Source organism: Monodelphis domestica, chromosome 2 (assembly GCF_027887165.1).
Source record: "Monodelphis domestica isolate mMonDom1 chromosome 2, mMonDom1.pri, whole genome shotgun sequence".
NCBI lineage: Eukaryota > Metazoa > Chordata > Mammalia > Didelphimorphia > Didelphidae > Monodelphis > Monodelphis domestica.
Window position 1 is genome coordinate 146,588,502 of NC_077228.1, and position 18,632 is coordinate 146,607,133.

General features: G+C 33.4%; 1 protein-coding gene across 4 annotated transcripts in view; it reads left to right on the top strand.

The window, feature by feature from the left end:
- The window catches only part of RGS7 (regulator of G protein signaling 7), a 742,720-nt gene that overhangs the window by 572,434 nt on the left and 151,654 nt on the right, over positions 1-18,632 (top strand). For all 4 annotated transcript variants that reach the window (XM_007481562.3, XM_007481561.3, XM_007481558.3 and 1 more), the window contains exon 7: positions 17,554-17,618. In XM_007481562.3, the coding sequence (XP_007481624.1) occupies positions 17,554-17,618 (65 nt within the window). The remainder of the gene's footprint in view (positions 1-17,553; positions 17,619-18,632) is intronic.

Genomic DNA, 18,632 nt, shown 5'->3' on the forward strand with positions numbered 1-18,632 from the left:
TGAATTATTTATGACTACACTTTGAGCCTTTTAGAATTTTTCATGTCAAATCAAAGCCTCTTTTGAGAAAGTGTGATTTTGAGGATGTTAAATGACAGAAGGGGAAATATTTAAAGAATCTTCTGTTTGACAAACAGTCTAAACTTGTTATATAAATGTGTGTGTATCACAACTTTTGCCATTTTTCTTTTCCTTCATGGACTTTTTAAAATAAAATGTGTAAAATAAATACTGGATTGTGCTGGTCAGGCAACACATTGAAATATTGTGTTCACACTTTAAGAGTAATTGACAAATGAGTAAGTCTAAAAGGGAGTAACCAAAAGAGTGAAGGAACTCAGTATAATAAACAATTGATGGAAATGGAATTTTTTTTGGGGGGGGGAGAGAGAGAGACAGAGAGAGACAGAGAGAGAAGGAGAGACAGACAGAGACAGAGACAGAGACAGAGAGAGACAGAAAGAGACAGAGAGAGAAAGAACATATGTGAATATTATATTATCTCTGCATATTTGAAAGGCTGTCAAAAAGAAGAGAAAGTTGACTTCTGAATGGCTAGAACCAATGTATAGAAACATTTCAGTTTAGCGTAAGGAATCTTTCTAAATGTTAAAGCTATTCTAAAAGAAAATATATTGATTCCTGATTCCTAAGGTAGAAAGTTCCTTTTTACATAGATATTCAAGTTGATAGGAAGGAAGGGAGGAAGGAAAGAAGGAAGGAAGGAAGGAAGGAAGGAAGGAAGGAAGAAAGGAAGGAAGGAAGGAAGGAAGGAAGGAAGCAAGGAAGCAAGGAAGGAAGGATACAAGGATACAAGGATACAAGGATACAAGGATACAAGGATATATTATGTAGCATTTTATAGTAACTTTCCTTTAGGCTCTTTCACATCTAAGATTTTATGATTCTGATACAAGATTATTCTGTATCCTATATTAGATTAACAAAGAGGATGAGGAAACTATTCCATTTTTCTAAACCATACTTATAAAATATCATAATTTTTTTAAATGTCATAGCTAGGAAGAAAGTTAGATATTATTGATTCCATTTTTCCTTCTTATTAGGGAGATATAGTTTTCTGATATAGCTCATGTTTTACACTTGTCTTTACAATGGATATACTTATGTAAGGCTATTACTAGACAGGTTGCATCCAATAATAATTGTTTTTTTTGTCCCTTATCAGCATTTGGATATATATGAAACATTATAAAATTATCATTAAAGACAAGTTCCAAGAGGAAGTTCCAAAAATGTAGAACACATTTTTAGAGTAAAACCATATGGAAGGTGCAACTAAGTGATTCAGTGGATGGAGAGCCAAGCCTAGAGTTGGGAGGTCCTGAGTTCAAATCTGTATTCAGACACTTATTAGTAGTGTGATCCTGAGTAAGTTACTTAACTCCCATTGTTTATCCCTTACCATGCTTCTTTCTTAGAATCAGTTGATTCTAAGATGGAAATTAGGGTTTTAAAAAAAATAAGTGCATGGCAACAGATGTTGGAACATTATCAGTGGTTTAACTCCTCATCCCTGAAGCCTCAAACAATTTCCATGGTCACTTTTTTCCTTATTCTAGTATTCCAGGAAAAACCCAACCTGCACATGTTTTCATTGTCACAAATGAAGATTCCAAGCTCAACACCATTCTTCCCCAGCCCTACAGCAGATCTCTTCATATTGGCCTCGTTCCATATTACTTATTATGCAAAAACTATTTTCATGAGTGTATCTCTATTTACAACAGCATAAGAGTAGTGGAAAATTTTAAAACTGATAGTTCCCTTTCAGTATAGCTCAAAAGCTTTTAAATGACTATTTTGTATCTTTTTTCACCTTTATGCTAATCCATGATAACCAGGGACAACAATATGCTAATCCCTTACTTTGGAATTATAGAATCTTCAAATTAGAAAATATTGTTGATTTCAGTAGGTTAAAGTCCTTACTTGACATATTCTATTCTGTGTAAATTATTGCCATTTCAACCTGCTTTCATATAAAATGAGTCTCTAAAAGTAGTGCTGACATTATGGAGATTACATGACATGTTTTCAAAAATATCTCCTCCCAAAAAGAGGGTAAAAAGTGGGAAGATTTACGATATGAATACATTTATATGACAAATCTAGGTCTTCATAAAGTTACTTACAATTTGTAACTTAGAGAGAATAAAAATGGAGAATTCCAGAATTTCACAGTAGAAAGTGAGCTTGATTTTTGAGTGGATGAAGGAGCTGTAACTATCATGAGGTAACATAATCCACAGGAAAAAAATAACATGAAATGACATCTTTAGAGTTGAAGCCCCTAGGAAATGATGAGGCCAGTCAAAGAAGGGGCATAGAACATGGTGGAGCCAGAGTAGGGAGGGATATATGAAGACCAAAAGGGTTCTTCTAATCATCTGATAAAATTAATATTTTAACTAAATTTTCTTATACTTGAGGTTATTTTTCCTGTTAAAGGGACTGCAAATGCTTTTAGCAACCTGTAGATTCACCTCTCAGGGTGAGAGATCTAGAACCACTCTGGTTTTAGCTCTGTTTCTTAGTTCATTTTTGTCTTCTGAGATATTTCTGATTGTTGTCTTTTAATCATTTAAAGCAATTACCAGAAGGACTTGCATGTATCTCTTGTAACCTCTTCTGTCTAAATTCAGGTTTGTATTTCAAGATGTTTGTTTCTCATCCCCATTTGCATTGACCATCCTTTATTCTATTCTCCTATAAATTCTCCCATTATAGTCATTTTCAGACCTTCCTTGGGAAGAACTAAGGGTAGACCTAAATAGCAAGGCCAAACAGATAGATTAAAGATTTAGGTAAGATTAATTTGCAATTACTTGAAAGTATTTTTTCTTGGTGGGGAATGAAATTATGGCCTATTTTGCCTTGGAAAAAATAAAATGCTAAAACTTTAAGTGTGAGAGGTTCAGTATAGCTACTAAAAAAATCTAGGGAAATCTCTTTGCTTTCTATGACAGTGCTAGATTTATGCACAACTTGCAGAATAAGTCACATTCATCATGAAGACAGGAACATTATCCCTTTGATGTGAGCAAAAAAATATATAATGGTACTATAGATTTCTTCTGTCCATTAGCCTCATATGGTTGATTCCTCCTGTCTTCCTCCTCCTGTCCCTTTCAGGCTTGATGGTTTGTTAGAGCCAAAGTCTTCTCTTCTTTAGAAAAACAGAAGATACTGAAGGTATTCACAACTTTTATTATGGTATCTAGTATCAGAGCTTCATTGTGGTAAGTGTTGTCTGTTATGAAGCTGCTTCACAAGAGACAATAGTTACCATCTTTATTCAGGTGAAAATGGAGTAAAAAATGGTGAAAACATCTCCCTTCACTGATAGAAGTAACTGATATTAAGAAGAAGAATCATTCAATCAGGATTTTAGTGCCAAAATAATGAATGTTCTCCTACCCTCTACCACCCTAAAAGGATGCACCCAAACAACCTTTATTTTTTTTTCTTCTCTACTATTTTTCAATCTCTTTGTTCTCCTTTTGTCTTCTTTAGAAGGATATTGACCAAAGCTCTATTTGTCTTCCTCCATAGCCAAAGCATAGTAATATGAACCAAACTTACATAAAAGAGGTTTTTATATATTTACCCATTATGCTTTAGCATTTAAAAAAATATGTTATAAGTGTGCCTCACTTGAAAATTCTCAATGTAGCAGGTTTACATTTCCCAAAACAAATTTCCTTTGACTAACAACCTGCTTAATAAAATTTACAATATAATATGTTTAGAAAGTATGATAACAGAACAAGTAAAGAATAGCCTCAAATAGTTCTAAACCTAATACTAATATATGCAAGGGTGTAGAGTCAAAATTCTAGTGTTAGTTTGTATATAAATACACCTATTTTTCTCTTCTTTCATTTATTACCCACCAAATAAGTAGAGATTAAGAATTTAGATGAGGAATATCAACATTATGATTGTAATTTGGTTTCTAAAAAGTAAGTTATACTTCCAATTTCTAAGGGTAAAATAAATTTGAGGTTTTAATTAAGAGTTTGATAAGTTAGTGACAGGACTGGGAATCCTGTCAGACTACCTTGGGTGGAACTTTGAACTAAGATCTTGCTTAGGAATTCTGTAATCTATGAGAATTTAGGTATAACACCAAAGTTCCATGTTCCTTACCATTCTCAAAGTTCTGGACAGGTTGAGAGAATGAACAGGGAAGAGAAATCTAATCTATGGAAATTGTGTACAGAGACCCATTTAAAGTTGCCAGAAATATTGCCAATAACTTTATTCTACGTATAGACTAGGCCTAGAGGGGACTTGCATGTTTCACCTTATGAGATTCTCTATGGACATTCTCCAATGCAGGTAAAGACTTTCACACCAGCTTTCACATATATGCTAGGTGGAGACATGAAAATTGCTCTGTATGTGAGGGAATTGCAATGCAGGGTCAAAGAACTGTAAGAAATGAGGACATTAGCACAAATGGGATCATTAGACTTCACTGTACACAACATTCAACCAGGAGATATATATTAAAAACTTTAGTAGAATTAGTGCAATACAACCAGCTTGGGAGGGGCTTTTCCATGCTCTAATGACAGCACCTTCAGTGATCAGGGTACAGGAAAAGGTATTGTGGGTTCACTGTTCCCTTGTGAAGAAGATGATGACAGGTGAAAAGGCTTCAGACAATATGTCTGCAAGGTGAAGAGGTTAATCAAGGATGAGGAGATAAGGATCAAGGTGACAATGTCACAGCAACAATTTCAAGGACAATGAAAACAGTACAGCAACAATGACAATGGCAATGACAACATTATAGCAACAACAGTGATGACAACTGCATGGAGACAAGGTGAATGACAATGGGAAGAGGATAACAGAATGGCTATGGATAGTAACTGTATGTATACACTGACATACATAACACACTAAGAACATATAGCTGCATACAACATTGAACACTGATAGCAAAGCAGGTTGGAGCAAGAATACAGAAGACTGAAGATGTTGCTTTGTAAGTGAATGACAGATGGACTTTTCTAACATAGAAGGATTATATTTTAGTTTAAAATGATCAGCAACATATAGGGCATTTATAACATGATTTGTGACACCACATAACTCAGTAGTTAAAATTCATGATTATATAAATAAATGGGAATTAATCAACTTATAATAGATGTATTGCAATAGGTGTGAACATTATAGAGTAGATTCTTATCTCAGAGATAGATTTCATATATTCCTATGAAATAATAGCAAAGAAAATTGTGTATCTTTAGTAAGAGAAAATATTTAAGGTTTTCTATACCTACTTCAAAGGGGATTTCAGATCTTTCTAATAGAGGATTCTAGCAGAATATGCATACAGTTTGTACATAGCATGTAAAATATGTAAATAGCATGCACAAAGCATATAAATACTATAGATTGGTACACATCTGTATATTTGTGCATAGTTAAGTTTCTTTAAAGATTCTTAGTTTTCTTAGCATTGCAAGTTATTTTTGAGTTTTACTCTAGACAGTTTTTGGTTTCCTGTATTAGCATAGTATGTGTTTCAACAGAGTTAAACAGTTTGGTTTGAATTTCTTCCATAGTATTTATAAGATGCAGTTTGCATTTGTTTTGCATAGGTTTTGTTTTAGATAGGTTTTTATTTTCTGTAACAGCATAGGTTGCAAGTTTGTTGTTCTGTTATGGTATTTTTGCAAATGTTTGCATTCTGAATTTTTGTAATTGTAATGTTTGGACTTGCATGTTTGCAAGTATTTTCCTTAATTTTTTTTCCTGTTTCTTGAAATTCTCTTTTTACCCTCAGCATACTTTACTTTAGAATAGGTTTAGAATAGTGCTAGAATAAGGTTAATATAAGCACTGTTTAGTGGTGTGGGGGGAATAGTATGATAAGTTTTGGAATAAGATTAGGAGTTGCATGGTTTACTACCTACAATTGAATTGGTAAGATTACTCTTGCTAAGATTACTCTTACCAATAGGATCGCAAGGGGTAATTATTAAGGGTAAAGTAGATTTGGGGTTTTAATTAAGAATTTGATGTTAGTGACAGGAGTGAGAATCCTGTCAGACTTCCTTGGGTGGAACTTTGAGCTAAGGTCTTACTTAGGAATTCTGTGAGACCTGGGATGTTGGGAAGTTCTGTTAAGCCCAACTGTCAATCTGTCTCTCTCTGGTGTTCCCTGTCCAGAGAGGAGGCAAAAACTTTGGCTCTTGGGAATTCCTTGAACTGGAGTGACAGTTTTGGAAAGAAAAGAAGTTGGACATTTTGGGGAAGATCTGTGAAAGGAAGACCAACAGTCAGAAGAAGAAAATCTGGTTTTTGTTCAGAGTGGACCAGGCTGGGCTCAGCCATTCCAGGCTATTCTAGGTCAGAAGCCACTAGGCCAAAACCCTTGACTGACTGGAACAATTGAACTGAACAACTACAAGGAGATAGTAATTTTATAATATATAAAAATAATAGTTATTAGAAATAAGCTTAGTTAGGTAGGAATTGGGTTAAAGTAGTGATAAGGAGAGAGCAGGTCTGATTTTTACCAGACATAAGAGGGCCCCATGAGGGGCCTTGAGTTGGTTGTGGTTGGAGTTAGTACCCCATTAGTATATAGTATATATATATATATGCTTTTACCTTTCCATTAAACCTTTAAATCCTTATAAACCTTAATTAATAGAGGTTTTTGGTTGTTTTTTTTTTAACCTACTGACTCCACAGTTGGGTCAGTCCCTATACCTCACTGTTCTTCCCAGCCTATAACAATGTTGTTACAAAGTTTGGCCATGTGGCCCTTCTTACCAACAAAAACAGATAATTTCAAATTATTCACAACACAATTCAATACTCAATTTCTTGCCTCCAGTTCCCTTTTTTCACCTTTTCCCATAATGTATTCATAAAAATCTAATAAATATTCTCAATCTTCATTCTTCTTGATTTCTAAAGCATTTGACATTATTTATCACATTCTTTTCCTAGTTACCCCCTTACTTTTTGTTTTCAGCTTACCCATCAGACAGTTCCTTCTCAGTTTATATTTTATCAATATCAAGCCCAAGTGACTTTGGATATTTTCTAAGTCTCTCTTTTTGGCTCTTTTATCTTTTTTTTAGGCTTGAAATTTTTTATTTAATTAATTTATAATATTTTTCGACGATTATATATTCATGTTCTTATTCTCCCCTCGTCCCACACCCCTCCCACAGCCAACAAACAATTCCACTGGGTTTTCTGTATGTCATTGATCAAGGCCTTTTCCATATTATTAATATATGCAATAGAGTGATCATTTAGAGTCTACATCCCCAATCATATCCCCAACGATCCTTATGATCAGGCAGTTGTTTTTCTTTTGTGTTTCTACTCCCACAGTTCTTTCTCTGGATGTGGATAGCATTCTTTCTCATAAATCCCTCTGAATTGTCCTGGATTATTGCATTGCTGCTAGTAGAGAAGTCCATTACATTTGATTGTTTGACTCTCTTATCTTATCTTTCTATACTTTCTTACTTGTTGACATAATCAGCTCCTTTAAGACTGAATTTTGTCTCTATGCTAAATGATTCACAGGCACATTTAATCAGTCCTTGTCTCTTTCCAGAGTTCCACATACTAATATCTGTCCTCTCTCTTTCTGCTTTTGAACTGGCTATCCTCTATGACTGGAAATGTTCTTATTTCTAACTTCCACCTTTTCGAATATCCTTCTTTTAAGACACAGTTAAGGCTCCATCTACTCTGTAAGCCCTCTTTCCCAGCCCCACTTATATGTGTCAACATGATTCTTCAAGAGAATATAATTCTGGGTTCTTTTCTTTCCTTTTCCTATCTTTCAATTTTAATTTGTCTTTCTGATGTAGGTGTATAGAGGATAAGAATAGCAATATTATATGAGAAATAATTTTAATGTTAACTCTTTACTACCAAATTTGATTAAAGAAATAGACCAAAAAGGTTTTGTTTTTGTTATTTTCTGTTTTGGTTTTTTGGCCAGATCTATGATTTCACAGGAATAAAGAATAGAAAGGCAAAGGATATATAAAATTACATATTCCTATAAATAAAAATTATAAAAATAATTTATAAAGAATAAATTTTTTCTTTTACCTAAAAAATTTTATTAAATTAATTTATTTGTTTGTTACCTTTAAATGCCCAGTTAACTCCCTCTTTCTCTCTACTTCCTCCTTTAGAGAAGCCATCATCTGACAAAAAATATACATACATATAAAAGTGTCTTACTTACTTTTAGTAATTCTTTCTCTGGAAGTAGACATACACAGGTCATTTTTCAAACAATATTTCTGTTGCTGTATATAACACTCTCTTGATTCTGCTTGCTTCACTCTTCATGCTTCCATATCTTTCTTTTTCCAAATTAACTAATTTGTCATTTCTCATGCCACAGTAGCATTCTATCACAATTATGTGTCACAACTTGTTTAGCTCTTCCCCAATTGATGAGTATTCCTTCAATTTACAGTTTTTGCCACCACAAAGAAATCTACTATAAAAATTTTAGAACATATAGATTCTTTTCTACTTTTCTTTATCAATTTAGGAATAAACTTAATATTGATATTATTGTCAGAAGGCATATGCAGTTTTATAACTCTGAGTATATTTCTAGGTTGCTCTCCACAATATTTTAATCAGTTCACAGTTCCACCAACGTTATATTAATATCCATATTTTCCACATTCCCTCCAACTTTTGTATCTTGCCCTTTTTTCACTTTAGCCTATCTGATAGGTGAGATATCTCACAGTTGTTTTGTTTTGCATTTCTCTAATCAATATTGATGTAGATTATTTTAAAATATAACTATATAATATTCATATGTAAGTATAGAAACATATGTATTTGATTTCTTTATCTAAAAATTGTCTGTTCAAATCTTTGGACCATTTATCAATTGGAAAATGTACCAGATAGTTTTCATCATTAATGCTTTATAATATACTTAAAAATATGGTATTGTTAGACTTACTTCCTTTAAATTATTTTTTATGAATTCTTTTGGTAGTATCAAACTTTTGCTTTTCCAAATGTTATTATAATTTTCTCATACTGTTACCAAATCATTTTCAAATAGCCATTGAAATATATTTTAAAAAGAAAAGCACTATAGTTTTTGCTATGAATCAGTAAAATCTGCCAGATTCTGCATAGAATTTTGTTTATTGCAATAAATATCCATTTATTTTCTGTCCTTCAAAAGAAACAATGAATATGAAGATATTTTAAAACACAGAAAAATGTAATTTTGTAAAAAATATTTTATATAAAATTATTAAATTGTTCTATTGTGTTACCTCAGCAATTTATATAGTTGAATTAATTGAAATGTGACTTGTAAATTATGATGTTAGTAAATGAATCAAATAAGAAACATTCATAGGGCTGGGCAACTGAAGCTTTATCACAGAATGCCAAAACATTGAGGAGATTATCAAAGTTTACATTCCTTCTTTGCTATGATCTAAAGAAATAATCCTAGAAACAACAAAAATCTTCAACTCTATCTCTGGCTCCCAGTCTTTGTCTCAGTCCTTTTCTCTCTGTCTCTATCTCTGTTTTGAAGATTTATCCAGAGGTAGCTTTCCTCTTTGAGGTAACATCTTTTGTTATCTGTTTCTATTACTAATGCCATCTATAATGCACTGTACATAGTGGAAATGTTTATTGAAATGTAAATGAACGAACAAGGAAAATTTACTTGGCAAAAAAGAGGTTTTATTCATTCAACAAATATTTTTGTTCTCACTATATGCAAGTAACTGGTCTAGGCACTACAGATATTAATAATGATGACTAAGACACTATCTTGTCTCTCATTCATTTCTTTATCCATTGCCAACCACACATCAGGCACTGTACTAGGCTCAATAGATATTAGTACAAGAGCAAAAATGAATCAAGTTCTTTAAGATGTCTGGTCTTGTAGAAGAAACAAGAACCCCTCCCCTTTCTCTCTCTCTCTCTCTCTCTCTCCCTCTCTCTCTCTGTCTCTCTCTCTCTCACACACACACATAAATGCATATACATATATAGAAACAGGTTACATACATAGATGCTACACATGTGTGTTATAGCTATTTGTACACACATTGTTACCACTCATATGTACATACACACATGCACTAACTACATACACACATATATGTATATTGACTATGTGCATTAGTACATATATCATATAATTAATACATAGACACATATTAAACATATTAAAATATAATTAAATATAAATAAATGATATGCATTATAGATACAAATTAACTACTCATGTATATATTCATATGCAGTGCCCTATCTATCAATCTAATGACTATACATGCATATATACTTATACAAATATACATATTAAGTACATATAAGCATGTGGGTATAGACACACTGCCTACTTACACATGTGTGTGTATATACACACACAAACACACTGACTCCATATCTATACACATAGGATAACACATATACACACCCTTATAATGAATGTGAGAGTATATTAGAAGAGATACAAAATGATATGGATTTCAGTGGGATATTAAGGAAGGAATCACAAAGAAGGTGACATTTAAGTGAGGCTGTCAGGGAAGGGTAATTATTACACAAAGAGAGGAAACTAGTATCGTAAAGGGAGAACTATCCCCAAATCCTGGAAGATTGTGTTCATGTCCCTCCTCATATGTATATGTATATACACACATACACACACATAATGTCACACTACACCTCAGTGCCTCAGTCAACTCTAAAACAATTAAGTGTGCACCTGAATTGGCAAAGTGGTTTCTTCCCCTAAGAGAAGCTGTGAAATCACAGATCTAGGACTTTTTCTATGAAGTCAAAATGTTAGTCCAAAGCAAAAAGATGGCATAGTGAAAAATGTTCCTAAGAAGCAACAGACCAATTTTGTGTGCAAACTGACAAAATGATGGGAAATGTGAGTTTAGATGTTATTATTCTTGTGCTTAGAATATCAGTCAAAGCTTATTTTCTGCCAGTTCAAAGGATAAGGGAACAATGCAATGATTATACTTTAGGTGAAGAAGTGGATAAAGTACTGGATTTCAACAAACATGAAGACTTGAGTTTAAATCCTACCTTAGACACTTTCTTATTCCTCTGAGGTCAGTCACCTAAATGTGTTTTCTCATCTAAAAATGGAATAATAATAATAATAGGACCTATTTTACAGGAACATTGTGAAGATTAAATTCAACAACATATATAAAGAATATTGTAAATCTTAAGGGACTATATAAATTCTGGTTCTGGTGATGATAAAGATGATGGTTGTAATGATATATGCATATATACTTGGGTTAATATACTATCTTATTTTCACATGAAAATTTGTTATATTTCTATAATCTAGCTTAGTTTATTCAAAATTCATCCTTGTTATGTCTTCATGGGTCACTTACAAAGCCTGATAATTAATATATAATTATAGCATTTATAAATAACTTTCTAAGTGAGGTACATGGTTCAAATATTTTTATCCCTGTTTACAAATAAAAAAGCAGAAGTTCAAGTAATGTAAATTCATGTTACAAAAACTGATATTTGTGTCAGTCAAGTCTTCTGACTCTAAAACTGGCATAATTTGCAATAGTCTACCTCTTAAAAACAAAGAAGCACTATTTTGTTTGATGAGAAAGGGTCAAAATAAAAGAAACTTTAGAAGAAGGATTTGGAGAGAGTGAGAATGTTAAATCTCAGGATTTAGATAAACAAGTTAGAAAAATTGATATATCTCTAAATACAATGTATTTTGCCATATGGGAACAATAGAAAACTCCATTGTAGTTCCCTACTATGATTTTTAATATAAATCATGGGAAATAAAGTGTACTAAGGAAGTTAGGTGAATCTGACAGTTGGGCAGACATGGTACCTGTTCATTCAAATCATATCTCTGTTTCATACTTTTGGTTGAATCCAATGGGTTCACATCACTTGGTCTATTGGTTATTATGTAAAATACTGTTTGCTTTTGATCCAAATATAAAATAGACAAGGCATGAGATTGACTTCTTTCAACACTGAAAACATAAATATGTTCAATTTCATTCTGAGTCTCAGGACTCAATGTAAGAACCAGAGGGCAAATTACTGAAGTTATACGGAAAGACAAATCAGCCAAATGGCCACATGTAGGTTAAGTTAACTAGGAAACCCAGTTATATTTTCATGCCTGCCAGACTGGTCTCTGTTTATCCCTTTCCTTATACCATTGACAAATCAATTGTTGAGGATAGTGGAAGGTTTTGTCTCTCATATTTCTTTCAATGTTAAAATGTCTTATCTGGAAAGACCTTCCTTTTACTTAACCCTTTCCAAACTTGCAAGATGACAATCACCTTTAGAATGGAGAGCAAAATTCAACTTTCTCTATAGTCAAAAGTCTCAGGAATCACTGAACTCCAGTCACTTGTTCTATCTCCTAACATTTCAGAATCAGCTAAAGGAGATAGATTTGGAAGCTCCAACACATGTTTTTACATGTATGGATAAATTAATCAAGTGATGAGAGAGAAGAGAAATATAAGAGCTGATCTAAGAAGCATCTGAAAATAGCATATCAGGAGCCAGGTGTTAGAAACATGATTAAAGGCAAAACTTAAGACAGAGAAGCAAAATTTATCCAAATAAATATTGACAAAGCTGCAGTTTTTCTTCTTTGAATCTGCAGTTTCATAGGATCTGAGCATGTACAAACATTGTCTTTAGCCAAAGGGACAGAAAACTGAAGACATCAAACATGTCTTGGTATGGTAGCCATCATAGGTGCTCGAGTCTTTGTCTGAGGTTCCTCAAGAATAAGAGGTTGCTTGAAAAAAAATATACAGAACTAATTCCCTTCCTTTGTTTTTGTTTTTTAATATCGTCTAGTCATAGACCTACACTGGAATTACGAGAAAGTTGTAAAATAGGAACATAGAGTTACATATTTAAAACCAAACCAAGTTGCTAGAGCTTTTAAGACTGCATAATCAAGTGATTTGTATTTTCTTTTACTGACCTTTTATGCATGAGATACTGTCACATAAAAATAGAATAAACAAAATTGTCAGATATTTATTCCATTTCTGGTCTGTTTTCTCAGTTATTTCAGCTGGACTTTGTGGTGACTGCTCTGAAATAAAAGGTGTTGGAAGATGATACAAGGTCAGGACTTGACCACATTATACCAACAAATATTCCAACATGAATCCACAAATGGAATATAATTAGAGATGCATTTTCTACAGAGTCATGGTTTTATTCAGTTATCAGTTTAATTCCTCCAACATTTATTGAGTACCTAGGACAGTGAATGTAAAGCAAAATGCAAGGTACTGGTAATATAAAGACAAAGATGATATTGAGCTCTACCCCCAAGGAGTTTACAGTCTACTTGGCAGATATAGCACATGCAGAAACAAAATACAAGGTACTAAGAGGCACAAAGAGTACTTACAATTGGAGAGATCAGATGAGATTTTTGTGAAGAGGGTTACATATGGAGGGAGCCATGGAGGAAAATAAAAATTCTAGGGAGCTCTAAGGAAGAGAGAATTCATTTCAGACTGAATTCATGGACATAGAACACTGAGTTTGGGAGGCAGCAAGTAGACCATTTTGGCTAGAATATGGAACACATAAGAGAGAATAATATGAAAAAAGGCTGACAAGGTACATTAGAGCCATAGTGACCTTTAAATATAAATATGAGGTGCTTCTATTTAGTCATATAAGTGACAGGAGTCACCAACAGTTCTTTTTAGCAGATGAGACTTTTGACAGCTATGGAAAGGATAAAGTAAAAGATATTAACACAGACTAATGCCATTTCCAATGGAGTTCAACTGATGTAAATCAATCACCAAAACAAAGTTAAGAAAAAGCCTAAATATCAAAAAGTAGCTGATCTCCTTAATAAGAGAAGAGAAAACAAAAGCAATGGCAACATCAATTTTAAATAGAATATATTGGTAATCATCATTATATAGAATAGTGACAGGTAATAAGAGGTAATATAATTCTCAGAAAAATATGAAGTAACAGAAGGAAGAAAATTTTTAAAGAAAGCTAATCATGTGTCCTAATAAATCATATTCTTCTAAAGGCATTTAAGAATGAAATTGGGAGAAAAATAAACATGAAAATTGGATTAGTCTCTCCATAAATTACTGAATAGAAACCCTATTTGAACTTTAATACCATCATTGTCAATTTGCTACATGAAAAAAGTAGAAATGGCACAAAAGAAAACAGATATTGCAAGAATAGCTGGACTAGATAAATTATACACAAAGGTAGTATGTGCTAGAAGTGACCCAATTTTAGGACTAGTGAGAGATCAATTCTCATGATATGTAGAAGAAAAATTACTAAAGTCTTGGAAAAATCTAAGAAATTATTACCTCAAAATAAGATGAATAATCAATAAATGTGGCAGATAAACCTACTTCATTGTTCTACAAAGTTTATTGTGAGAATATGAAAGGTATCCATTCTTTATATAGGTAAAAAAAAGGAAAAGGCAAGCTTTTTGGAATGAAATTCTCTAGCAAACAGAATTTTATAGTGACACAATGGACTGAAACATGCAGACAATACAATAACCCATTGTGCTTCTGTTTTTTTTTATTTTAAATCATTATAGCAAAATGCCATCTTAAAGGATTTCTACAAATGAAGTGTTTCCCATGAATATGTTAAAATCATACAATATTGCTTTACAGATACAATATTGATCATTTTCTTTTGAAAAGTGTTAAATTATTTTATTAGCCAGGACCACTGGACCTGGGGTCAAGAAGGCCTGATTTCAAATCTGACCTAAGACACTTATGAGCTGTATGACCCTGAGCAAATCTCTTAACCTCTATCTGTCTCAGTTTCTTCATCTTTAAAATTGGATAACAATAACACCTACCTCAAAGCTTTATTGTGAATATAAATTGAGATAATATTTTAAAAGGCTTTGTGAATCTTAGAGTACTATATAAATACTATCAGTTATTATTATTGAATCTCACTCAATTCAGGAATTAAATGGAAAGATGCATACTTGACAAAGTTGTGGTCACTGTCAGGAAGAATGTTCAATATTGAAACAAAAGAAAAATTCACTATAGATACTGCTGCCAAAATACACATTTCAACTTAAATGCATTTGACAAAATCCTCAAAAAATAAAGAAACAGCTTCAAAGAACTACAGGGATATTGATATATTATGTGAAACTCTATAGCAGAGTGAGACTGATAGAGTTAGGGGAAAAAAAGCACTCTCTGATTCCTCTACCATCTCTGAAGAAGAATAATCCTTTGTGGCAGAATTTCTACAGACCTTTCCTTCCCTTGTCACCAAGATCCCTAATACTGCTTTTAAAACGCTGGCTAAGGGGGTCAGTGGATTGAGAGCCAGGATTAGAGGTAGGTTCAAATCTGGCCTCAGACTCTTCCCAGCTGTGTGAACCTGAGCAAGTCACTTCACCCCCATTGCCTAGTCCTTACTACTCTTCTCTCTCAGAACCAATGCACACTTTTGATTCTCAGACAGAAGGTAGGGGTTAAAAAAAAAGCTGGCTAAATCATATACTAAGGATACTTTCATCAACATGAATGCTTCTGTAAAATCTTAGCCTATCTGTAGCAATACAAATACAACTAACATTTATTTTGTCTATTCTGTATGGGACCACTGTGCTCTATATTCTCAGCATCATTTATCATCTGTCATCTCAGCATCACCTACAGAAACCTGGCTATGGAAGAGTTAGAAATGGGCTTTATCCCAATCTATCCTGGTGCTCAGGGTTGCCCAGAGAGAAGTCAGCTGAAAGGAGGAAAACTAGAATTATAATACTTAAGCTGGTGGCAATAAGCCTTGCTAACTCTGTCTCAAGAATGCTGAAACATTCAAATATGACTATTGAATTAAAAAATAGAGAGAGAGAAGGAAGGGAAACACTGACTTGTGTTTAGTAAAATGAATAATTTCATGAAATATGCCACTTGTCATAAATGTAAAGAGAGAAGGATAAATGGAAACCAGTTGTTACTAAATTGTTTAATTAAGATCCTGTTTTTAGTCCTGTTGTGAAGTTTAGTAATTCAATAACTTAAGGAAGTGCTTTCCTGAGAGCTGGCATTCCAAAAAACAGTTGTAATTGAGGATACTGAATTGACTGGATAAATTTTAAATAGTCTTTTGAGCTCTCTATTTTAGAAAAATAGAGGGGTGGGGAAGTGAGGTGGCTCAGTGGATTAAGAGCCATGCCCAAAGATAGGAGGTTCTGGGTCCAAATCTCAGACACTTCCTGGCTGTGTCACTCCCATTGCCAAGCCCTCACCACTCTTCTACCTTGGAGCCAATACATAGTATTGATTCTAAGACAGAAGATAAAGAGTATTTTTTAAAAGAAAGAAAGAAAGAAAAGCAACAGGGATGATAGTACCTAAAGAAGAAACTCCATTTAATCAGAATGTTTTAATTGACAATTGAATACAAATATTTAGAAAATGATCATAGATATTTATATAGCTATTGGTAACATGATATAAAATGTGTAGTGATACACATAGTATATATATACAAATGTAGTATACATTTAATGGGTGTATACATAGACTACAAGGTGCATGTAGAATTAGCTACTAGATCTGCCATTTCATTGGAATAAAGGAAGAAACTAAGTCTTCCAATGTAGGTTGGCATCCTCTTTGTAATTTAAACATTAGAACATAATTTAGAGCACTGAGACATTAAATGATTTGTCCAGGTTCACAATGATACTGTGTCACCAACACTGTCCTGGTTTTGAGTCTAATTCTCTATCCCCTAAACCAAACTGCTTTTCTATATATGTATGTGTATTCATACATGAATCAGTTCTGTTTTGAATTTTCAGTATTGTATAAATATCTATCAAATGAATATATGAATTAACTATCATTCTGCCTTACCTCTGGTAAATCAATATTATTATAATTGTTGCTCAGAATGAAAGCCCCTTGAAGGAGGAGGCCTGTTTTATTTTCATATTTTTTATCCCTAGTATCTGACAAAGTGTTTGGCATATAATAGGTACAGTGAACAAATGAATATATGAAGAACTATATTTGGAGAAAGAAAAGTGGATGAAAATTTCTATAGCACTTACTATGTACTGAGCACTATTCCAGGTACTTTTTATGAATATCATCTCCTTTAATCCTCACAGCAATCCTACAAGATGTATGTCACTACTATCTCCATTTTGCAGTTGAGGATATTGAGGCAAACAGTGGTTAAGTCCCTTATCCAGGGTCATACACTTATTAAGTATCCAGCTGAATGGGAACTCAGTCCTTCCTGATTTTGGATGCGGACCTTTTATTCACTGCGCCATCAGCTACCTCTGATTGGTGGAAGGAAAAAATACAGACTACATTTCTGAGAAAGAAGGATGAAGCCATTTGGACTTGATTTATAAGCCCCTGGTGTTGAAAAGCAGGTAGGAAATGACTGATTCTTGTGTTTGTTTTTCAGCTGTTTACCTCTGCAAGAGAACAATGCAAAACAAAGCCCGACTGGAGCTTGCAGACTATGAAGCTGTAAGTAACAGATCTTGGACATTTTATACAGCATCAAATAAATCAAGACCCTACACAAATAGCAATGGTACCCAGTTTCTTTAACTTGTACTCTTTTCACTTTACACCTTCATGGACTGCTGGGAGCAGGCAATGTAAAGAGTTTATTCAGTCTGCCCCTATCTTGACATTTCTCACACCTTTCCATAAAACTGATGAAGCTCCAGGACACAAATGGAAGTGACTGGGTGGGGGTGGGAGTGGGGTGGATGGATGGGTCTAATGGAGAAGGTAATACATATATTATGCTGAATGTCTGAAATCAAAGTCCCAACTTATATTTATCAATCCATATATATATATGTATGTGTATATATACATATATATGCATATATACATATGGAGAGTGAGACAGAGAGACAGAGACAGACAGAGAGACAGAGACAGAGAAAGAGAGATCTTGTTTGTACATAATGGTTTGCATGTTGTCTTTCAAATTAGGCTAGAAAGTTCCTTGAAAGCAAGAACTGCTTTTTTCCTTTCTTTGTATCCCAAGAATTAACACAGTACCTGGCACATAGTAGCTGCTTAACAAGTTTATTGATTTAAGGCCAAAAGGGATATTAAAGAGCATCTAGCCTGACCTCATCATTTACAGATGAGAAAACTGAGGCCCAGAGATGTTAGTAAATGTTAAAGACAAGTTTTGAACCCAGGGCTTCTGACTCTAATCAAGTATTCTTTCCTCTATACCACATTGCCAATTTGAAGTTAAGGATCATTATGGTGGAAGAAATGATCACTATCAATAGAAAATACCTGAGCAAGAACTCAATTTCTTTCTTTCCAGATAATGAGCAAATTAGAGATCATTGATACAGAGAGAAGAAATAAAAAAAGAGTATGAGCAAACAAAGATCAACCTTCAATTGTATGCCAGGAAATTTGGTGTCCCTGCTCATAATTTAAACTAGAGTCAGAGTTAATTTACTATGCCTTGGTTTAAAGTTGGAGCAACGACAAATAAATGGATTG